At 37.0% G+C, this 18,080-nt stretch overlaps 1 protein-coding gene across 8 annotated transcripts in view; it reads left to right on the plus strand.

Annotated features, from left to right (window-relative positions):
• TRAPPC8 (trafficking protein particle complex subunit 8) overlaps positions 1-18,080 on the plus strand; it is a 56,848-nt gene that overhangs the window by 11,709 nt on the left and 27,059 nt on the right. For all 8 annotated transcript variants that reach the window (XR_008465127.1, XM_054193412.1, XM_054193414.1 and 5 more), the window contains 12 exons: positions 1,057-1,146; positions 2,467-2,641; positions 3,029-3,182; positions 4,338-4,425; positions 5,931-6,178; positions 7,776-7,891; positions 9,050-9,200; positions 10,511-10,611; positions 12,112-12,217; positions 13,932-14,063; positions 16,185-16,409; positions 17,476-17,584. Coding sequence is in view for 7 of the 8 variants with exons in the window: in XM_054193412.1 (XP_054049387.1) it covers positions 1,057-1,146; positions 2,467-2,641; positions 3,029-3,182; positions 4,338-4,425; positions 5,931-6,178; positions 7,776-7,891; positions 9,050-9,200; positions 10,511-10,611; positions 12,112-12,217; positions 13,932-14,063; positions 16,185-16,409; positions 17,476-17,584 (1,695 nt within the window). In the remaining variant the exon portion in view is untranslated. The remainder of the gene's footprint in view (positions 1-1,056; positions 1,147-2,466; positions 2,642-3,028; positions 3,183-4,337; positions 4,426-5,930; positions 6,179-7,775; positions 7,892-9,049; positions 9,201-10,510; positions 10,612-12,111; positions 12,218-13,931; positions 14,064-16,184; positions 16,410-17,475; positions 17,585-18,080) is intronic.

Here is an 18,080-nt window from a genome sequence, read left to right on the forward strand (position 1 = left end):
TTAGAAAATCTTATGAGTTAAATCAAGGAATGTATTTTCTTGAGGCCATATAAGGAAAATACCTTCAGGATTTCTTATTAATGCATTTTTTCTCTACTAGTATTGTTTTCTAGTTTGCAGGTGAGTTTACACTGGATTCCAGCTAACTTCAATGTGAACTCAGGTTATTGGAAATGGACTGACTTTTTGCTCTGGGATCTTTTTTTCTGCTCAAGGGAAGGAGTTGCAGAATTGAGCTGGTGTAAAACAGGCTTCAAAGAAGAAATAATACTTCATTGCTAGACTGATAGGTGGAGTGGAAAGAAACAGACAAGACTTTTAAGTTCACGTGTTCCTTGGATGTCCCAGACGTATTTGGTTTCCCTTGGTTTGTTACCCTTACAAAAAGGAAATCCCTATTGTAAATGGGCATTTGAATGTGGAAGGTTAACATTATAAGGCATTAATGGCACAACTTGGATCTGAGCTTATAGCTTTTTGGATCTCAGCTTTGCCAGCTGACAGATGGACTGTTTATTTTATTGGGGCAGAGGAAGGAACTGTTGTCAATCCGAGTCACAACATTGGCAAAAAACTTTGGGCAAACTGGCAGGATGGGGTTTTGGTGATCCTTAGTTCCTCTACATGCTCAAAAATTAATTTTGCTTCTTGGTCAATTCTCACATCTCTAGCTGAGGCAAATTCAATGACAGTTAAGAGAATTTTGATTTGTTTTTTCTTTCCTAAGTGTGTGCGTGTGTGTATTTAAAGGGGTAAGGAGTGATTACTCTAACAAGGACTGAATACATGTAAGCTTACAATCTTGAGGAAGTTGGTGCTTAAACTACTACTCTGTTTCACAGGATTTGATTCAAAATGTTACTGTTTCTCTCACTTGTGTGTATTTTAGATGCTTTTTCCTTAGACTGTTTCCCCCTTCTTTCCTCTGCCATGCAAACCCCGTCAGAGTTTGCAAGCTTTGCTTTTAGGTGTAGTCTTTCATATTTCCTTTTCATAAATGAGTAAACAGAGTTTTGCTGAATATTCTAATTTGTCCTATCTTATTGTGTATTCCAGCTACTACTCCTTGGTTTGAGTCTTACAGAGAGTGCTTTCTTCAGTCCATGCCTGCATCAGATCATGAATTCTTAAACCACTATGTTGCATGTATCCTTTGAGTGTTACGCACCACTCTGGTGGAGTCTGTTACAGCTGGCTGCAGAAACGTAATGTAGGAGACTTTGGAATTTTGCAATGACTGTTTTTGCTATTATGATTTGAAATAAATGTTTTCAACATGTCTGACTATACATACTAGTGTACTATACTAGACTAGTTTTGTAAGGAGGTCAGGGTTTTCTTTGTGTGGTTTTGGTTTTTTCAAAACCACACTTTTTTTGTGTCAAAGTGAGCTTTAATACCTGTAAACTACACTTCCTTATCCTAAAATGCTTTCAGGTGTAGCTCTTTAGGTATCTATTGACTGTCCTTTATGTACAACAGAGGCTTGTGTTTTTGTGATGCACCTGCTGCTTTTTATAACTTTTTCTATCAGATGGAGCAGGGGGCGGGTGTTTTGGAAAATTGGTGAACTTTGAGCTATTTTGGACAAAAAGAAGTCTGGAAAGGTGCCTAAATGCTTTCACTTTTTTTTTTTAAACTAAAACTTAGGGCTGATTTGCTTGTCTACAGGGAGAATAAAAATATGCACTGTTTCATGATGTAGCTGATGTTTAGCTTTACGATAATTATAATGCTGTAGGTTTCATAACACTTGCTGTCTTCCTAACTCTTTAGTGTACTTTATCATTTCAGTATGGTGGAACAGGTATGTTAGTAGCCAAATTTGTGCAGAATTAACTTGGCAAAATATTCATTCTGGGCTTAGACTTCTGAACTTTAGTAACATTTGAAGTACAACTTGTTTTCTCGCTTCTCTGAATTAATGTCTTTGATTTGGTGAACAGATGTAGCAGAGCAGGATGTTCCTTATTAATGATTTTGTAGTTAAGTTGATGTAAAAATCTGAACATTTTTATTCAGAAGATTTTTGCTGTGTTTATGAATACTGGCTGTTATTGTTGCTCAGGTGATACCATAAAGTCCCAACTCTCCTTGGAAGTTGAAAACTGAAGTACTCTGGGGGTGAATTTCAGTTGTATGTTTCATATGTGAACAGTTGGTCTGTATCTAAAAACTTAGATGAAGTATTAGCTAATAATGTATCAGTTTAAACTTGGATTCAACCTCAGAATTGGAGCAAAATCCTGTTTCATCTTGTGTTATAGATGTTTCTTACCTGACTGTTTAAATAGTGTTTTTTATTGAGACTAAGGCCAAATTCTAATTGTACATACTTTTGTGCCTGTGTGTTTTACAGGTTTAAAGATTGTACTCATCTATTTTATTTTATACACTTCCTGTTTTATTGTATGATCAGTGGTTGTTCCTGGGTTCTTTTGGTAAATGTCCTTAACTTGAATTTAGGTATGCTTGTAGTTTCTTCTAGTGAACCAGAGCCTGTGGAGCAATTTCTGAAGCTGTCTCAAGAACAACATCGAATTCAGCATAGTAACGAATACTTATATCCCAAGTGGTTTATACCAAACACGCTCAAATACTATGTGTTACTGCATGATGTGAGCACAGGAGAGGAACAAAGGTGGGCCTTCTGCCTTCAGTGAACTTATGGATGAATTCTGACTGAAATGCTTGCATTTATAAATTCTGTTGAGATAGACATGTAACAGGATCTGTTAACTAGTATGCTGGCTATTATCAAGGCAGATTTCGTCAAGTATTATTTTTAAATCTACTTTTTGCGTTCATTTAAAATGAAAACAGTCAGTCCTAGCTTCTGGAGGTAGATGCTTTCTCTGCTAGCTCGCTGAACTAATTCTTAAAGATTCTCAGTTTCACCGCTTTAAAAATAGGAGAATTTTCCTTTTAATCCCTATGGATGATAGTCCAAAATAGCTTGTTGCAGTACACACTTAGAATAGAATTGGTTTGATATCAAGGCAGGGTAAATGTTATTTTATTCTTTCAGAGCTGACTCCATTTATGAAGAGATGAAGCAGAGATACGGAACTCAGGGTTGCTATTTGCTGAAAATAAATTCTCGGGTGTCTAACAGAGGAACAGATGAACAGATACCAGATCCTTGGAGTCAGTACCTTCAGAAAAACACTATCCAGAACCAGGTATTATAGTATTCTAAAAACAATTTCGAAGGTGCATATGAAAGACCATCTTAGTTGTGTTAAATTTCTCCTTAGTATTACGTATGTATTTCTACAGAATGGTCTAATATGCAGTCAGGATACTTCTAACATAGCTATGATTTTTTGCGAGAGCATAAGATGAGTGCCCTCTCAAAGAATTGTCCTCTATGCTACTTAATTTAACAGTAAGGAGCACTGAAATACTAGACTGTCAGAAAGAGAGTGACAGGAGCACTGAAATAATAGACATGCTTTATGCACTGACAAGAGCAAGTAACCTCAGAAGCGTCCTATTAATAGTAACTTTCTACCTTCGCTTTGATTAATTTTCTTTACTCGTAAAATTTGTGTGTCTTCCCAGTCTTCTGTACTTCACTGAACAATGTGGGTGTGTTGTTTTGTGGGGGTATGTGTGGGTTTTTTTTCTGGTAACTTCTTGCAGTCCATTCTGGTTTGTCATCTGCTAAGATGGCAAATGATAGTGTGTCTTAGCTCAGAGTCTTGAATTCAGCTGGCCATAAATGTCTGTATTTTTGGCTTCAGGTCCAAAAATATTCCTTCTTGAATTTGCTTTTGACTGACCTGCAGTTTTAACTGCATCTGATTAGAAGGTTGGTTTGTGGAATGATAGTTCTTTACCAATTCTAGCTGGCACTGGGAAGTCAAAACATCTTGTATTCTGTAAACTAAGAGGACCAGTAAGTAATATTCCACCATAAACTAGTTAGTTTGTTTTTGAAAGAAAAAACTTTTGTTTTTTCTGTCCCATGTTGACTGTCCAATGTAGATTTTTTTTTTTCTTGACCTTGTTCAGGAATCACTTTAGGGAGTGTATTTTCACTGCTGTAGGCAGTTGAAGTTGCTTGCTTTATTTGTCCGTGAAGCTATTTGAAAAAGACAGAAGATACTTGCTTCATTTGTTGGTGAATATAACTTCCATATTTACAATATGACGGGTTCTTAAGGCATTACAAACTACTTAAGAAATGAATGTATACAAACAAACATGCTTTCTTAATAATTCAGTTAACTGATATTAAAGTTATCAAGTACTGTTGACTGACTGTTGTGTGCGCTCCAGTATTCTTAAAATTCTGACGTTTTTCCTTTTTTTTTTTTTTTTCCCCCTCACAGGATTGCTATGATGATTGTCCTTATACTGTCATTTCAAACAAGAATACTGATCACTTGATATCAGATGGCTTAGACAGTGAAATTAAAGGTATTTTTGTAATTTCTATCAAAATATTGAAGTGATAGCATTTATACAGCTGTCTCATGTCTTGGACAATAATCACTTAAGTGATTTGTTGGGGAATTCAAAGTAATAACTTTCTAAGTGCTCAAAATTGATATAGCCTGGTGTCCACAAAGAAAAATGCTGTGATGCTGATGTACTGGATTGGAGGTAATTGGTAGATGGGTATTGATGTATTGGGCTCATCTTCTGTAAGATGAAGCACATTGTCTGCAAACTCTAACAATTAAAACATGTAAACCTATGTTACTTTTTATTATTTTCATCATAATAAAAGTTCCAGTTAGTGTGCTCTGATGTAGCTTGGAAGCTGAGGTGTGTGCAGTGGTTTGGGTTGGTTTGTTTTTTTTTTTTTTTTTTTGTTCTTGGTTTTTGGTTTTAAATCTGGAAATGACTGAGTGTAGTGACTCACTTTGTAAGTTGGCTGGAAGAACTTGCCTCCCAATTGAACTCGTGGATGGCAGAGGACAGTAAATGAAATTGAGTGCAAATTAATGCCTGGCCTTTTTTTTTTTTAAATTTTTAAGGCAGCTATGTAGGATTCAGATGAGAATCATCATCAAATAGGGAAGAAGTGGAGGTACCCCACGCTGTCTGGCCTCACTCAGTCCAGACCCTTCAGACCTGACTTGAAAGGCACGGGGAGACCTTGCGTATGTAGGGGAACCTGCAGTTGTCTACAAAAGCGGCTTTCTAGGGCATTACAGCCCAGATGTAGCCTGCAAGCTGCTGTTTGAATTTTGTATACCCTGGCTTACGTTTCATGAGTAAAATCCATTAAGAACTTGCTTTCACAGCTCAGTGTTGCTCAGTGCTAGCTAGGGCTAGATAAAGCAAGCTGATTTTCTTGTATAGAAAGGAGTTAATCAATAAGAGAGCTATTTAAATCTTAGGGTGAAATGTTGTCTTTGTCTAGTTTGGATAGCTAGATGCAGTAGTGGTCAGCAGCTCTTTTCACTGAACTAAGAGGACTTTGAAGGAGGTTATTTTACATCGTGATTGATTGGAGGGGCATGGAAAATCAGCTTGGTTTTTTTAACCTTAGAACAGAAGCAGAAAAGAGTGAACGGATCCAATGGAGCCGTTGTAGTAACTGCTGCATTTCCAACTTTTTGAGAACATTTGACTTTGGTTTTAATGTTTTCATAATTTTCCTGCGGTATTGTTGATACTTGGGGATTCTTTGCCATGTAGTTGAGAACCAAAAATTTACTTATTTAGCCATGTTGGAGTTCCTGAGATTCCCTGAGGTTTCTGAAGAATTTCAGGAGTGATGTAATACTCAAGTAGTGCTCTGCTGCTGTCTGCTTAGCATTGATCTGTAGTGCAGAATAATTGGTGAATAGCTTTGCTTAACAGAGTTCTGAGTAATAAAAGCTTTAAAGTAGGCTAGTAAAAATAGTGTTTTAAAACCAAAATGTTTAAGTAACTTTATACTTATTGGGGTTTTTGTTTCAATCTTTGAATAGATGGCCTATCAAATAATTTTAAGACTCACCCCCTTCAACTGGATCATCCCAGTGGCAGTCTGGATAGTACGGATTACGTGAAGGCTACTGCATCATTGCAAGACTCGAAGAAATCAAATTCTGGCACGCCTCATGGTGCTTGTTTAACACTCACAGATCACGATCGAATTAGACAGTTCATACAGGAATTCACATTTAGGGGACTTTTGCCACATATAGAGAAGACAATTCGGCAACTTAATGATCAGGTCAGTTTACTTTTAAAAATACTTTGTGCCGTAATAAGGAAAAACTGTTGGGGTATAAATCCAGTTATCCAAAAATCTGTTTTAAAATTACTACTTCCTTACACATCTAATGATTCAATGATGTTATTGAAAACTGTAAGTAAATTGAAGAGAAATAACGGAAATCATCATTTTTTGCTCAATTTGTCTTTAAAAAAACCCCCAAAACAAACAACAACCAAAAAAACCAACTTGTTTCAACAGAGCTTCAGTGCAAGGTGGCTTCTTGGTGAAAGCCTGTCTGAACTGTTATCAGGGTTATCTGTCCTTACTCCTAAAATCTTAGTATTTTTATGCTTCTGGACGATTCTGGCACAAGGAACAAAATGTACCTCTTGTTTTTCTACATTAGAATGCACAGCAAAAGTTAAGAAATGTGTATTCATCAATAATTGTCTGCCAAAAAGCTACATTCTTCCACCGCTGCTTCTTGATAGGGGGAGAAATGCACGGACACCCTAAATCATGCAGTTCTGTTTTGATCTCAGTAGTCTTTGCAACTGAATATTCTTCTCTCAAACTTATTGGAAGTTATAGTTATTATCATGCCTATGTTAAGTCAAGGACATGCATTAAAGTTATTTCCATCACAGTAAGGTCCTTCCTGAGTGTTTCACTTTTATATGGTCTTAAACAGTTGGAGAGATGGATTGACATAGATAATACAATCAAATTACAGGACTTAGCATTAGACTTGGACCCAAATATTAGTCTGTTATCTGAACTTTGTAATTTGATTGAATTGTCCATTCAGGTTATACTTTTAAGTATGAGGGGTTTTGATACGAAGTATCACATGCTGTAAGGAACACTTTCTCCCTGAATTGACAGTTGGGAGTTTCTATATGCTGACCATGTTTATGCTTGAAAAGTTTTATGAAGCCACCTAAAAAAAAAAGTGCATACATAAAGCGTAGAAAACTGCCTTACCATTAGGAATGTAGTATATGTTCCTAGTCGTGGTAAGAAAAGTTACATTTTCTTAAAAATTATCTTTAAAAAGAGACGTAGTTGGCCCTATATCTTGGAAATGATAATTCCATGTGGAAGTTTCCTCCTTAGTGGCAATCATCTATAAGAATAAAGTTGTGTAATGTCGCTTGCAGGCATGACTGTACCCTTGACACTTGAAATCGATGTTTGCAGTATGGTGATGCTTTGGGTGGGTGATGAAGGGGAGAAAGTTCTGTCTTGAATTATGTACTTAATCTAGATTTTAGGCTGGACTGATACCAGAAATTAGATAATATGCTTAGATTTCAAATAGATACATCAAATGTTTTAGTTTTTAGTATTGAGATGTCTGCAGTTTGCAGCAACAATAGTGAAGTTTAGGTGTCTGACATAGAATAAATAAATTAATTGCAACTTCAGTGATTCATTCTAAAGGAGTGCGCTCTTGGTTATTTTATTGTTTTTGTTTATTTCTGTTTTATGAAAAAAAAACAAACCCAGAATTTGGAAAGCCTTAATGAAGCTTGAGGCTTTTATATTAGTTTAACTTTTATATAAGTGTATCTCTTGCAATGTAGTACTCTAATTTAGTGTCTCTTTGCAGTTAATATCCAGGAAAGGTTTGAGTCGATCACTGTTTTCTGCTACAAAAAAATGGTTTAGCGGCAGCAAGGTTCCAGAGAAGAGTATAAATGAACTGAAGAATACTTCCGGTTTGCTGTAAGTAATTTCAGTCCATACCTTTAGATATAAACCGAAAATAAACCTCTTTTTTTGGGGAGGGAAAGCCTGTGTTTATTTGGTGTTCTGCGAAGTGAAGTAAATCAGCAATATCGTTATGACTTTAATTGGAGAAATCATGAAAAGTACTATGCCTAAAACTGTACAATAACGGAGTAGCAGAACTTAAAGAAAAAGGGATAAAACAAACTATTTACAGACCCGTCTGCCTGCTATATCTACAGTGTAACTTTCTAAGTTACAAATAATGTACATTTTTAAGAGTAATAATAATAAAAAGAAGCTATCTATGGTCTGCTGTAAGGTGGGGTGGTTTTTTTTTTTTAGATTTCTACAAGCTTTTTTTATTCTTAATTAAGCGAAACACCATTTACTGCAGTTGCTTGATTGACTATTAAGTCTATTGCTTTTGCAAAAGTGTTTGAGAGCTAAATTAAGCTCTAGATATTACCTAGCCAAAGTTAATGTCCCTGACACTTATGTATGGCTTTAAATTTGTGTGCTGTATGTCTTTGGATTCATAATCAGAATGTTGTTAATTTCAACTTCCTGTATTGAACTTGCAAGCATGGTTTGCCTCCTACAAAGTTTGACTAACAAGTGTCTGTGAAAATGTATTTGATCTTCACTTGAAGTGATTCTTATCTATTTGACTAATCAAAAGATAGACTGATGCTTGTGGAGGACAGGAACTTGCATAGTGTTTTAGTGGATTTTTTTCTTTCAAAAGAAATGGTGAGAAATAACAGCTACATCTAGATGAACAGTCAAAGTCCTCTTTTTTTTTTTTTCCTTCTCAAAGCTCTGTTTAGCTTTAACGGTTAATCTTCCTGAGCAGTTTCAGTGATAGCTGCATACTTTTTTTCAGTATTTCTTAGCTAAGAGAAATGCTTGCTTTCAATGTTAGTGGAGCAGTGAATTTCATTAATCAGAAAGTAGGGTGTGTAACCAAGTTACATGTGGTAGAAAGGAAGCAGCTTTACTTTTCTTAGCTGTTTTTTAGGTGAGGCTGAAGCAATGCAGTCTTTATTCCTACTCTGTGAATAGAAATTAAGATGAGATGGGAAGACTTTATAGAGCATGTCTTGCTCTATTTATTAAAATTATGACTTTGAATTTAAATATTTGTATTTATAGGTATCCACCAGAAGCACCAGAGCTTCAAATCCGGAAAATGGCAGACTTGTGCTTTTTGGTGCAACACTATGAACTTGCATATAGCTGTTACCATACAGCAAAGAAAGACTTCTTAAATGATCAGGCAATGCTTTATGCAGCTGGAGCACTGGTTGGTACTTCACATAACGTAAACATTCTGTAAACTTTTCTTAATAATCTCTAATATTTGTCTGAAGGTAACAAAATTCAGTCTCTTCCCTCCACCTCCAAATTTATAAGGGTCTTGCCAAACTTGCTGCATATCTTCAGGAAATGCTAATGTGTTCTCAAATCTATTGGCTGTTTTATGAATGGAGTACAGGTGTGAATAAAAATTGAAGACTTAATTCTTAAAATGTGAAATATGAAAGGAGCAACCTCCAGCAAAATGGATCTTTAAACTTGTAGTCTGATAACTCAAACAGGTGTGAAATGATTTTATAATATCTCTTTTAGACTTCGGCAAAATACTTATTTGCCAGGAAGTCAAGACTATGTCACTATAAATATGGTATTGTACCTTCTTTTTGGTTAAGACTCTTGAGTGATACAGTTTGAGTCTGTCACTACTGAACTTCACTGTAAACACATACTCATTCATTGATTTCTCTTGAGAGTGAAGATATATGTGACTAAAATAATTTTCAATAAGATAAATGGGAGCACTGGGGGAAAATAAGCTTGTTTTAACAATTGTTAGAAACTGTCTTGTAGGCTTTAGTCTGATTAGCTTGATTAAATTTGAAACTTTACATTGTAGAGCTATGGAAGCATTCTTGTATACACTGTCCCATCTTGATGTAAAACCTTTACATAAATGTCTATTTTTGCACTACAGAGAGTTGCTCTGCATTTGGATACTCTGAAAAGTTATCTTAATTTCTTAATGAATGGTTTGTAGAGGTCTTAATTATGAATTTTTGCAACCTACAAGTCTTAGTCTTATTGCAGGAAAACTTTGCTATCCTATCTTCACCCCGTAAGTAAAGAAGTAAAATTTCAGAGTGCACGTTTTACAAGTGTTTCCTTGGAAGCTAAGAATGTAACTTCATTTAAGCAAAACTCAGAAAACAGTCCTCATCTTAAAATAGTGCTACTTTATCAGAAAGATTGTTCCTGCAATATGAAATTACCTCTTGGACTTGTAAGGCAGTACTGAATCAATGCTTCTGCATAGTGTTGAGGGTACCATCAACTGAAAACACTTCTGTGAGTGTGTATAACTCTTTTACTGATGTCTAGTTAATTACAAGCAGAGCCATAAATAGGCTATTTTATTAAACCTTTTATCAGTTATAGTGGGTTGGATACACTTCTATATGCAAGTAACTGATTATATGATGACCTTGAATGAGTAACGGAAACATGTTCCTCAGCACTTTGAGGCTTACAGTTTTTTTGAAAAAAAACTACAGTGACAGTACTGAATTTCACTTGTAGGAAATGGCAGCAGTATCAGCTTTTCTTCAACCTGGAGCTCCTAGACCGTATCCTGCTCACTATATGGAAACAGCGATTCAGACCTATCGAGATATCTGCAAGTATGTTGTTTACTTTCATACTGATCCAATGAAAGTTGAAAGACCTGGTGGCTCGACTTTCTTCCCCTGCACAGTGATAGTGCCAGATGACTAAAAGATCACAGAATGATGGTAACTTTTTATAGAGTAAGATGTGTTAGTTTAGCTGGGATAACATTGGAAGGGGATCTGTGCTGTTCTGAACAGAGTGCTTATTGAACTTGTGTATTGGATTTACTTGGAAGATTTTGGTAGTGGGGTGGCTGCAGGGGTGGCTTCTGGAGAACACAGCAGGAGCTGCCCCTCTGTTGGACAGAGACAGTTCTCACCCAGTTCCAAAGTGGTCTTGCTGCTGCCCAAGTCTCAACCTGTGAGTGGTGCTGGTGATGCCTTTGTGACATACTTAAGAAAGGGTAAAAACAGCAGCAGCTGTGAGAGAGGAGTGAGAAATGAGAGAAACAGCCCTGCAGACACCAAGGTCAATGAGGAAGTAGGGGGAGGAGGTGCTTCCTTGCAGCTGGTGGACAAGACCATGGTGAAGTAGGCTGTCCCTGTGCAGTCCATGGAGGACCACAGTAGAACAGGGATCCACACTGCAGCTCGTGGAGGACCCAGCGCCGGAACAGGTGAATGTGCCCTGAAAGAAGCTGCAGCCTGTGGAGAGTCTACACCAGAGCAGATTCCTGTCAGGAGCTGGGACACATGGGGAACCCCCACTGGAACAGTCTGTTCCTGAAGGACTGTACCCCATGGAAAGGACCCATCCTGGAGCAATTCTTGAAGAACTCTATCTGTGGGAGGGACACTGCACTGGAGCAGGGGAAGAACATGAGGAGGAAGGAGCAGCAGAGATGAAATGTTAGGAACTAACTGCAACTACTTTTCTGTGTCCCTCTGCCCTGCTTGGCAGGAGGATGAGGTAGAAGAGTTGGGAGTGAAGTTGAGCCTGGGAAGAAGGAGGAGTTGAGGGAAGGTGTTCCAGTTTTGTTTTTAATTTATTGCTATCCTATTCTGTTATTGATTGGCAATAAATTAGTCTTCCCCAAACCAAGTCTGTTTTGCTTGTGACTGTAACTGGTGAGTGATCTCCCTGTCCTTATCTCGGCACATGAGCTTTTTAATGTAACTTTCTCCCTGAGTCTTGCTGAGGAGGGGATGTGATAGAGCAGCGTGGTCAACCCAGCACAGCTTGTTTCTGGCTATTGGACTTCTTGTTTATCAGATCGCTTAGTTGGTTTGATCATTTTAGTTGGTATTCTTATAAATACAGTACTGTCCTCTAAAATGCTCTCTAGCTTTGACTTTTGAAAAGCTACTGTAATAGTAGGATAAGAAACTGTGTCAACCTGTATGTGGTTGTTTTGCAGGGGATGAACTTTCATATCTTTTAATTTAAGAAGGATAAACAATAGAACATCAGTCTGGTGTGATGTGGAGAAAATTTGTCAGTTTTGAGGTGAAAAGTTTTCCATGGTTTATTTTGATAAATATTTATTAACACATTTATGTTTTTTACTTTAGGAACATGGTTCTGGCTGAACGTTGTGTGCTGCTTAGTGCTGAAATCTTAAAAAGTCAAAGCAAATATTCAGAAGCAGCTGCTCTTCTGATTCGTTTAACCAGTGAGGTAAAACACTTAGTAGCTTTTTCCACTCCTGCCCTTCCCCCTTTGTTTATTTACCCAAGCACTTCTAGGTTACATTCTAATTTTTGTTCTGTGATGTTTGCTAGCCCAAGGTAGCAAATGAGCTGCTGTAAAGCATGAAGCGAAGAAAACTCTGTTTACGCTTCAAGGGAAGAAACTAGTACTGTTACTCTTTTTCTTTCTAGTCAAATGATTTGCTTGACTTCTTTACATATCCAAATGTGCATTTGTTATCTTTGGATTTCTTTGACATCTGCTTAGCTCTTGTGTGGCATACTTTCAGTTTAAGAACTCACAGGTTAAAAGTATTAGCGTGGCTTGCCGGAGCCATAATGGGTACTATCCCACATATAATCAGAAGTGCTGTATAGTTTAAGTAACTAAGGCATTACTGGAGCTCAGCTGTTATGAATCATTAAAATCTTACTGTGTAAGTGAAAGCTAGTCTGAACACTTCTGTAATATTAAATGGTGGAAATTAAGCATGGAATTAACTTCTAATAGCCCAGAAAGGGTATTGCTTGAAAAAGAGTGAAACAAATGTAATACCAAAAAGGTATAGTGTCTTCTATGCAGCTTGAGAGGAAAGTCTAACTGGCAGTTAGTTCTGTCTTTGTGGCCAGCTGCACCAGATGTGATGCTTCTGAGATTTTTTTTCCTGGGATAGATTAAGCATCGAATAAATTTGCTTAGTTCTGTAAGTTTCTCTATCAAGTGCCTTTGTAGCTTTATTCTTGCCCTTTCAACTTAAGCTTGCTACTAAAATTTATATGAACAGTAGAAGTTATTTAAGCAAGGAATTTAAGTAGTATTGGCTCTGCGCAATCATTTTACAACTTAAAATTATATGTATTATGCTTGTGGTGCCTTTTGGCAGTTGCAAGGAAAATCTTCACAGGATACTATATAGGTATCTCTGAGTGTATTTGTAGTCAAGAGACATACTTGGACCACACTGATAGCATGGAATTCAGTTGTGGTAAAATCAAGTAGATTCTGTTCTGATTGGTTGAATACAGCTGTGCCTTGGCATGAGAAGAGAAGGGCGTAATAATAAGAAATTGTACACTATTAAGAAATCATCCTGCTTCTTGTGATACAAATTCACTAAGTTCCACTGCTCCCTCTATTTTTCCTTCATCCTAGTAAAGCTCTTATTTTTTATTTCTAGCCTTAACTTCTGCAGGGGGAGGGAGGGGGAAAAGGTACTGCTTTAGAGCTAATGGTTAAGTGTTAGAAACAGTAGCATGAGTAACTGAAAAAGCAGAAAATATTTCTTTTGTCACAGAATCACAGAATGGCTTGGGTTGGAAGGGACCTTAAAGATCATCTAGTTCCAACCCCCATGCCATGGGCAGGGACACCTCCCACTAGACCAGGCTGCTCAAAGCCTCATCCAGCCTGGCCTTGAACACTTGTCACTTATACTGAAACAGGTTGATATGTAAATATCTTCACTGGGAAAAACTACCAGCGTGTTTGGTATTGAACACTATACATATAACAAAGTGAAAAATACTTTTAGCCTTTTTTCTTTTATCTGCACACATATACATAAATGTTTTTATATAAAAGAATCTTCAGCTTCACAGCACTGTTACAGCCTATTTTCCCTGTTAGCATTAAAAAAAGGCCACTGTTATCATCATGTTTGTATTCAACTTTGAGGTTAATTCTCCTTTTTGCTTTTAAATAGGATTCAGATCTTCGCAGCGCACTTCTGTTGGAGCAGGCAGCACACTGCTTCATAAACATGAGAAGTCCGATGGTTAGAAAATTTGCATTTCATATGATACTGGCTGGCCATAGGTTTAGTAAAGCAGGCCAGGTAAGTATTATCTTTCCACAGGGAAAATATGCTCAGTATTTGATACTTATTCTGAAAAACGTGTTAAATGTGTCATTAGTCTGGAAAAAGATGCCTGGCTTCTGACACTTTTGTATTAGTCAGAAGTATTCAGCTGTGTGATCTTCTGAAAATGACTTCTGTGTTGATCAGCATAGTCTTTTACTTCTGTATTTGAAGTAATGCTGAAGATCACTGACTCGAAACTGAAGTGATGTGTGTTTGCATCTCTGGGTCTCAGTCTTATACACAGTGAAATATAAGGCTTTTTGTTTGGGCAAAGGAGTGTTTTTGCTCTTGAGAGAAGAGTGAGTTGTAGGAGTTAAGATTTGTTAAACTTTTAATTTATTATAATAATAGCAAAATTTAGATATCTGTTTTTCCTGGTGCCTTAACCACGGGCTTTTTAGTGGAGGCACAGGTGTATGAACAGTTACTACAAGACAAACTAAAGCATCTCTTTATGGCTGCTTAGACTTAAGTAGCAATTAAACCAATAGAAATCAGATTGGTTTTACTTCCATTCACATTGCTGCGCAGGCAGCTCTAACTGGTAAATAAACTCAAAAGTTTGGACATAACTTGCGTGCTTTATTTCTGCCACAGTTTTGGGATAGACTCTCTAAAGATAGCTTGTGCTTGATTCCTGCTGAGGGTAGTCACTGGAGTCCAGTTATGGGGCTGTTCCTGAATACAGTCAATTTCAGTTTACTGATAAGCTGTGAACCTGTGGTAGAACAGGTTTGTATTGCGAATTGGTAATACAGGAGAACCCAGGCATCAGAATTCGGTTTGAAACAAAGCCCTGTGGTCTTGGGGGATGTTTTCCATTCTACTTTAATCTTGTTTTTGCCCTGATAAGGGCCACAGAAAGTATTGTACTCTTGACTTCTGTATTTAAAATCACATGTGTGAAGAATAGTAGGAATGTTCCCCCCCTCCTTGGCTTTCTTCATGTAGTAGTTTCCCTGTCTATTGTTATGACAATAGTACTGACAGGGAGCTGTTGATCACAGTTTTTTTTATTTATTCTTTTATGTCTTACTCCTTTGCCTGGGAAAGCGCGTGCATTTTGTAAAGCTTTGACTTTGTCTTCATGTAACAGGTCTCTTGTTGTTTGTGTCTAATTCTTGTAGGGATTCTGGTTTCCAAGGGATACTTCTGCAGTGTTACAGTAAATGTAGGGTCCCCCCCCCGCCATATCCTTAGAGACACCAAAATATTAAATGCTGCTGAAGGGAAGTCAGGCAGGCTGATCAGCTGCATACTGTAATACCATATTTTAAAGTGTCAGTAATATCTGCTGATGTTAAGGATTTACTGATTGTACTCTGGTGTCATCACTATACCAATTTGAACATATCTTAGATTTTTCCCATTACAGCTGTAAATAAGGGAATGCTGTTCCCTTTTTTTAGAAGCTAAGACTTGCCAGTACAGTGAATGTCTTTGTAGATGTTCAATACCTAGACTTGCGACTGAATGCCCTGGTCCCAATGTAGCTACAGGAAAGGAACTGTGGAGCTGACTGGGAGCAGAGCATCTATCTCCCAATGGGTGATGTGATTGGTAATTTTGTCTTCTGTGTACCGTAAGGCTGTGGTTTTGTTGGTTTGCTTTGCATGGATTTTGTCTGTAGCCTGGCTACTGAGCAACAATTGACTAGAAGTATCACACTGGAAGTTCAGTTATGGAGTGAAATTAAATGTGTTAAATCTAGTTTATGTCCTGAGGCTTGGCGGTAGAGCTATGTAGACTTCAGCCAGTCCTAAAGCAATGCAGAACGCTATTTTAGAAAGAGTCTTCTCTTGTGATTTAGCTTTTGTAACTTACTGCCTGTTACACTAGTCTTTGAAAAAAGTGAATTTAATCTGCAGGCTAGGCTCTGTACTGTAGGAACCAACACTTCTGTACTTAGATTAGTGTTGACCATGTGCGATGAGGTACAGATCTGCAAACATTACTCAGCATAGTGGGGGTGGTGGTAAAAACTTCAATAGCTTTTTCTGACTTAGTGTTCAATCTTCCTAATGTTACAATTGCAATGAGTGGCTAATGGGATTATTTGAGAAATAATCTTGTTGTTTTTTTTTTTTCTTGCAGAAAAAACATGCCTTACGTTGCTACTGTCAAGCCATGCAGGTTTACAAAGGGAAAGGCTGGTCCCTTGCAGAAGACCACATTAATTTCACTATTGGTCGCCAGTCCTTTACACTTCGTCAGCTTGACAATGCTGTGTCTGCCTTCAGGCATATTTTGATCAACGATAGTAAACAACCTCCAGCTCAGCAAGGAGCTTTTTTAAGAGAATATCTTTATGTTTATAAGGTAAGTGACTTTTCATTGTCTTTATTCCTTGAGTAATCAGTAAGTTTATTACCAGTAACTTTTTATGAAGTCATTAAATGATTTTTCTGTCATACCTGCTTTGTTCCAGGGTCGTTTTATCTAGTTAATGTGTTCATTTTTTACTTTAGGCTTCAAAAACCCAAATATTCTGCATCTAGTGTGTATTAAGTGTACTTCCACTAATGCATATTAGTGTGATACTTTTTATGTGTTTTTATTACAGTAAAATGAATTCTTCCTTTTGAGGGTCATGGCCAAATTGCAGTTTGTGATAGTTGTTTCTTTCAGAAGAATTGGATCTGTTATGTTTTGATCAATTTATCAAAAGCCTCAAAAATCATTATAATAAATATTTAATAAAGACTGGCTAGCTCTGTCACCTTTTCTGGTACTATAAAGTACTCTCCATCCATGTTGTAGTGAATTTTATTAATTAGTATGGGTTTTTATAGATGAAGTGACTCATCAAGTTGGCTGTAAGTTTGTGAGTGATTCTGGATTGCAGTATACTATGTACATTATTGGGTGTTTAGTGCTGATATCACCTCACCACACAACTTGCAGCTGTATAGTTACTTACTGTCTTTTAAAGCTTGTAAACAGAATTTCTGTGGTCTTTACAAGTTATGGTAGACCTTACTTGAGGCTGGTGTTTGAGTCCAGAGCTTAGCTGTGGTAAGTCTTGTGTAATGGTGGTGGTGTAGTCAACATAGCTTATCGAATTCTGAGTTAGAGAGTCAAGCTTTGCATCAAATAAAGCTTGTAACAGCCATGCAGCCACAATACTGATTAGATCATTATTATCCTTTTTCCATAAAGTTTTCATGAACTTTAAACTCTTACTGAAGGAAAAAAATACCACTTCAGTCTGTCAAAGCAGAAGAAACTATCAAAACAGTTAATTGAAATGATTAATTCCATTTTAAAAATACCACCTGTTCAAACTTTGACTGCTTATAACTTGGCTTCCTTATCATTCAGTTATTGGTAATGTACATTATGTATTTGTATAATGGCATGACACCGTTTTCCTCCTTTGCTCCAGAACGTAACCCAGCTGTCACCTGATGGTCCCTTGCCACAGCTTCCTTTACCATATATTAACAGCTCAGCAACCCGTGTTTTCTTTGGGCATGATCGAAGACCAGCAGAAGGTTAGAAAACTTTATGTAAACAGCTTAAATTCCCTTGCTTATGGAAACAAAATATATGCAAGAGTTGGTGTCATGTAAAAAAAAAAAAATAAAAAAATCTATCATTATGTAAAATTAACGTGACAAGGTAACTTCTTAAATCAGATTTCAAAAGAAAAGCTTAAGCTTAGTACCTACTCGCTAGATGTCTTCAGACTTACAGTGTAAATATGAAATCTGCATTCATGGATGTGCCGACTTCCACTGTTTTTCATAGATGGAAAGCTTCAATGCAAGTCTGTAATGAACTTCATGAAAGGGGTTATTAATGTTTTAGCAAATGCTAGATGCTATTGCCAATGCTAGAAATTAGCTTTACAGTTAACTTTCTCTTGGATGAAATGTTTGAAACTCTGTGATTGCTGAATGTGAAGTAAGCTGAGTGGAAATTCTTATGTAAACCAGGGCTCTACTGTGGGTCTGTATTCTGTCAAAAAGTAAAAATAATCTGTAAACT

The sequence above is a fragment of the Rissa tridactyla genome, chromosome 2 (genome assembly GCF_028500815.1).
Source record: "Rissa tridactyla isolate bRisTri1 chromosome 2, bRisTri1.patW.cur.20221130, whole genome shotgun sequence".
Classification (NCBI taxonomy): Eukaryota; Metazoa; Chordata; class Aves; order Charadriiformes; family Laridae; genus Rissa; species Rissa tridactyla.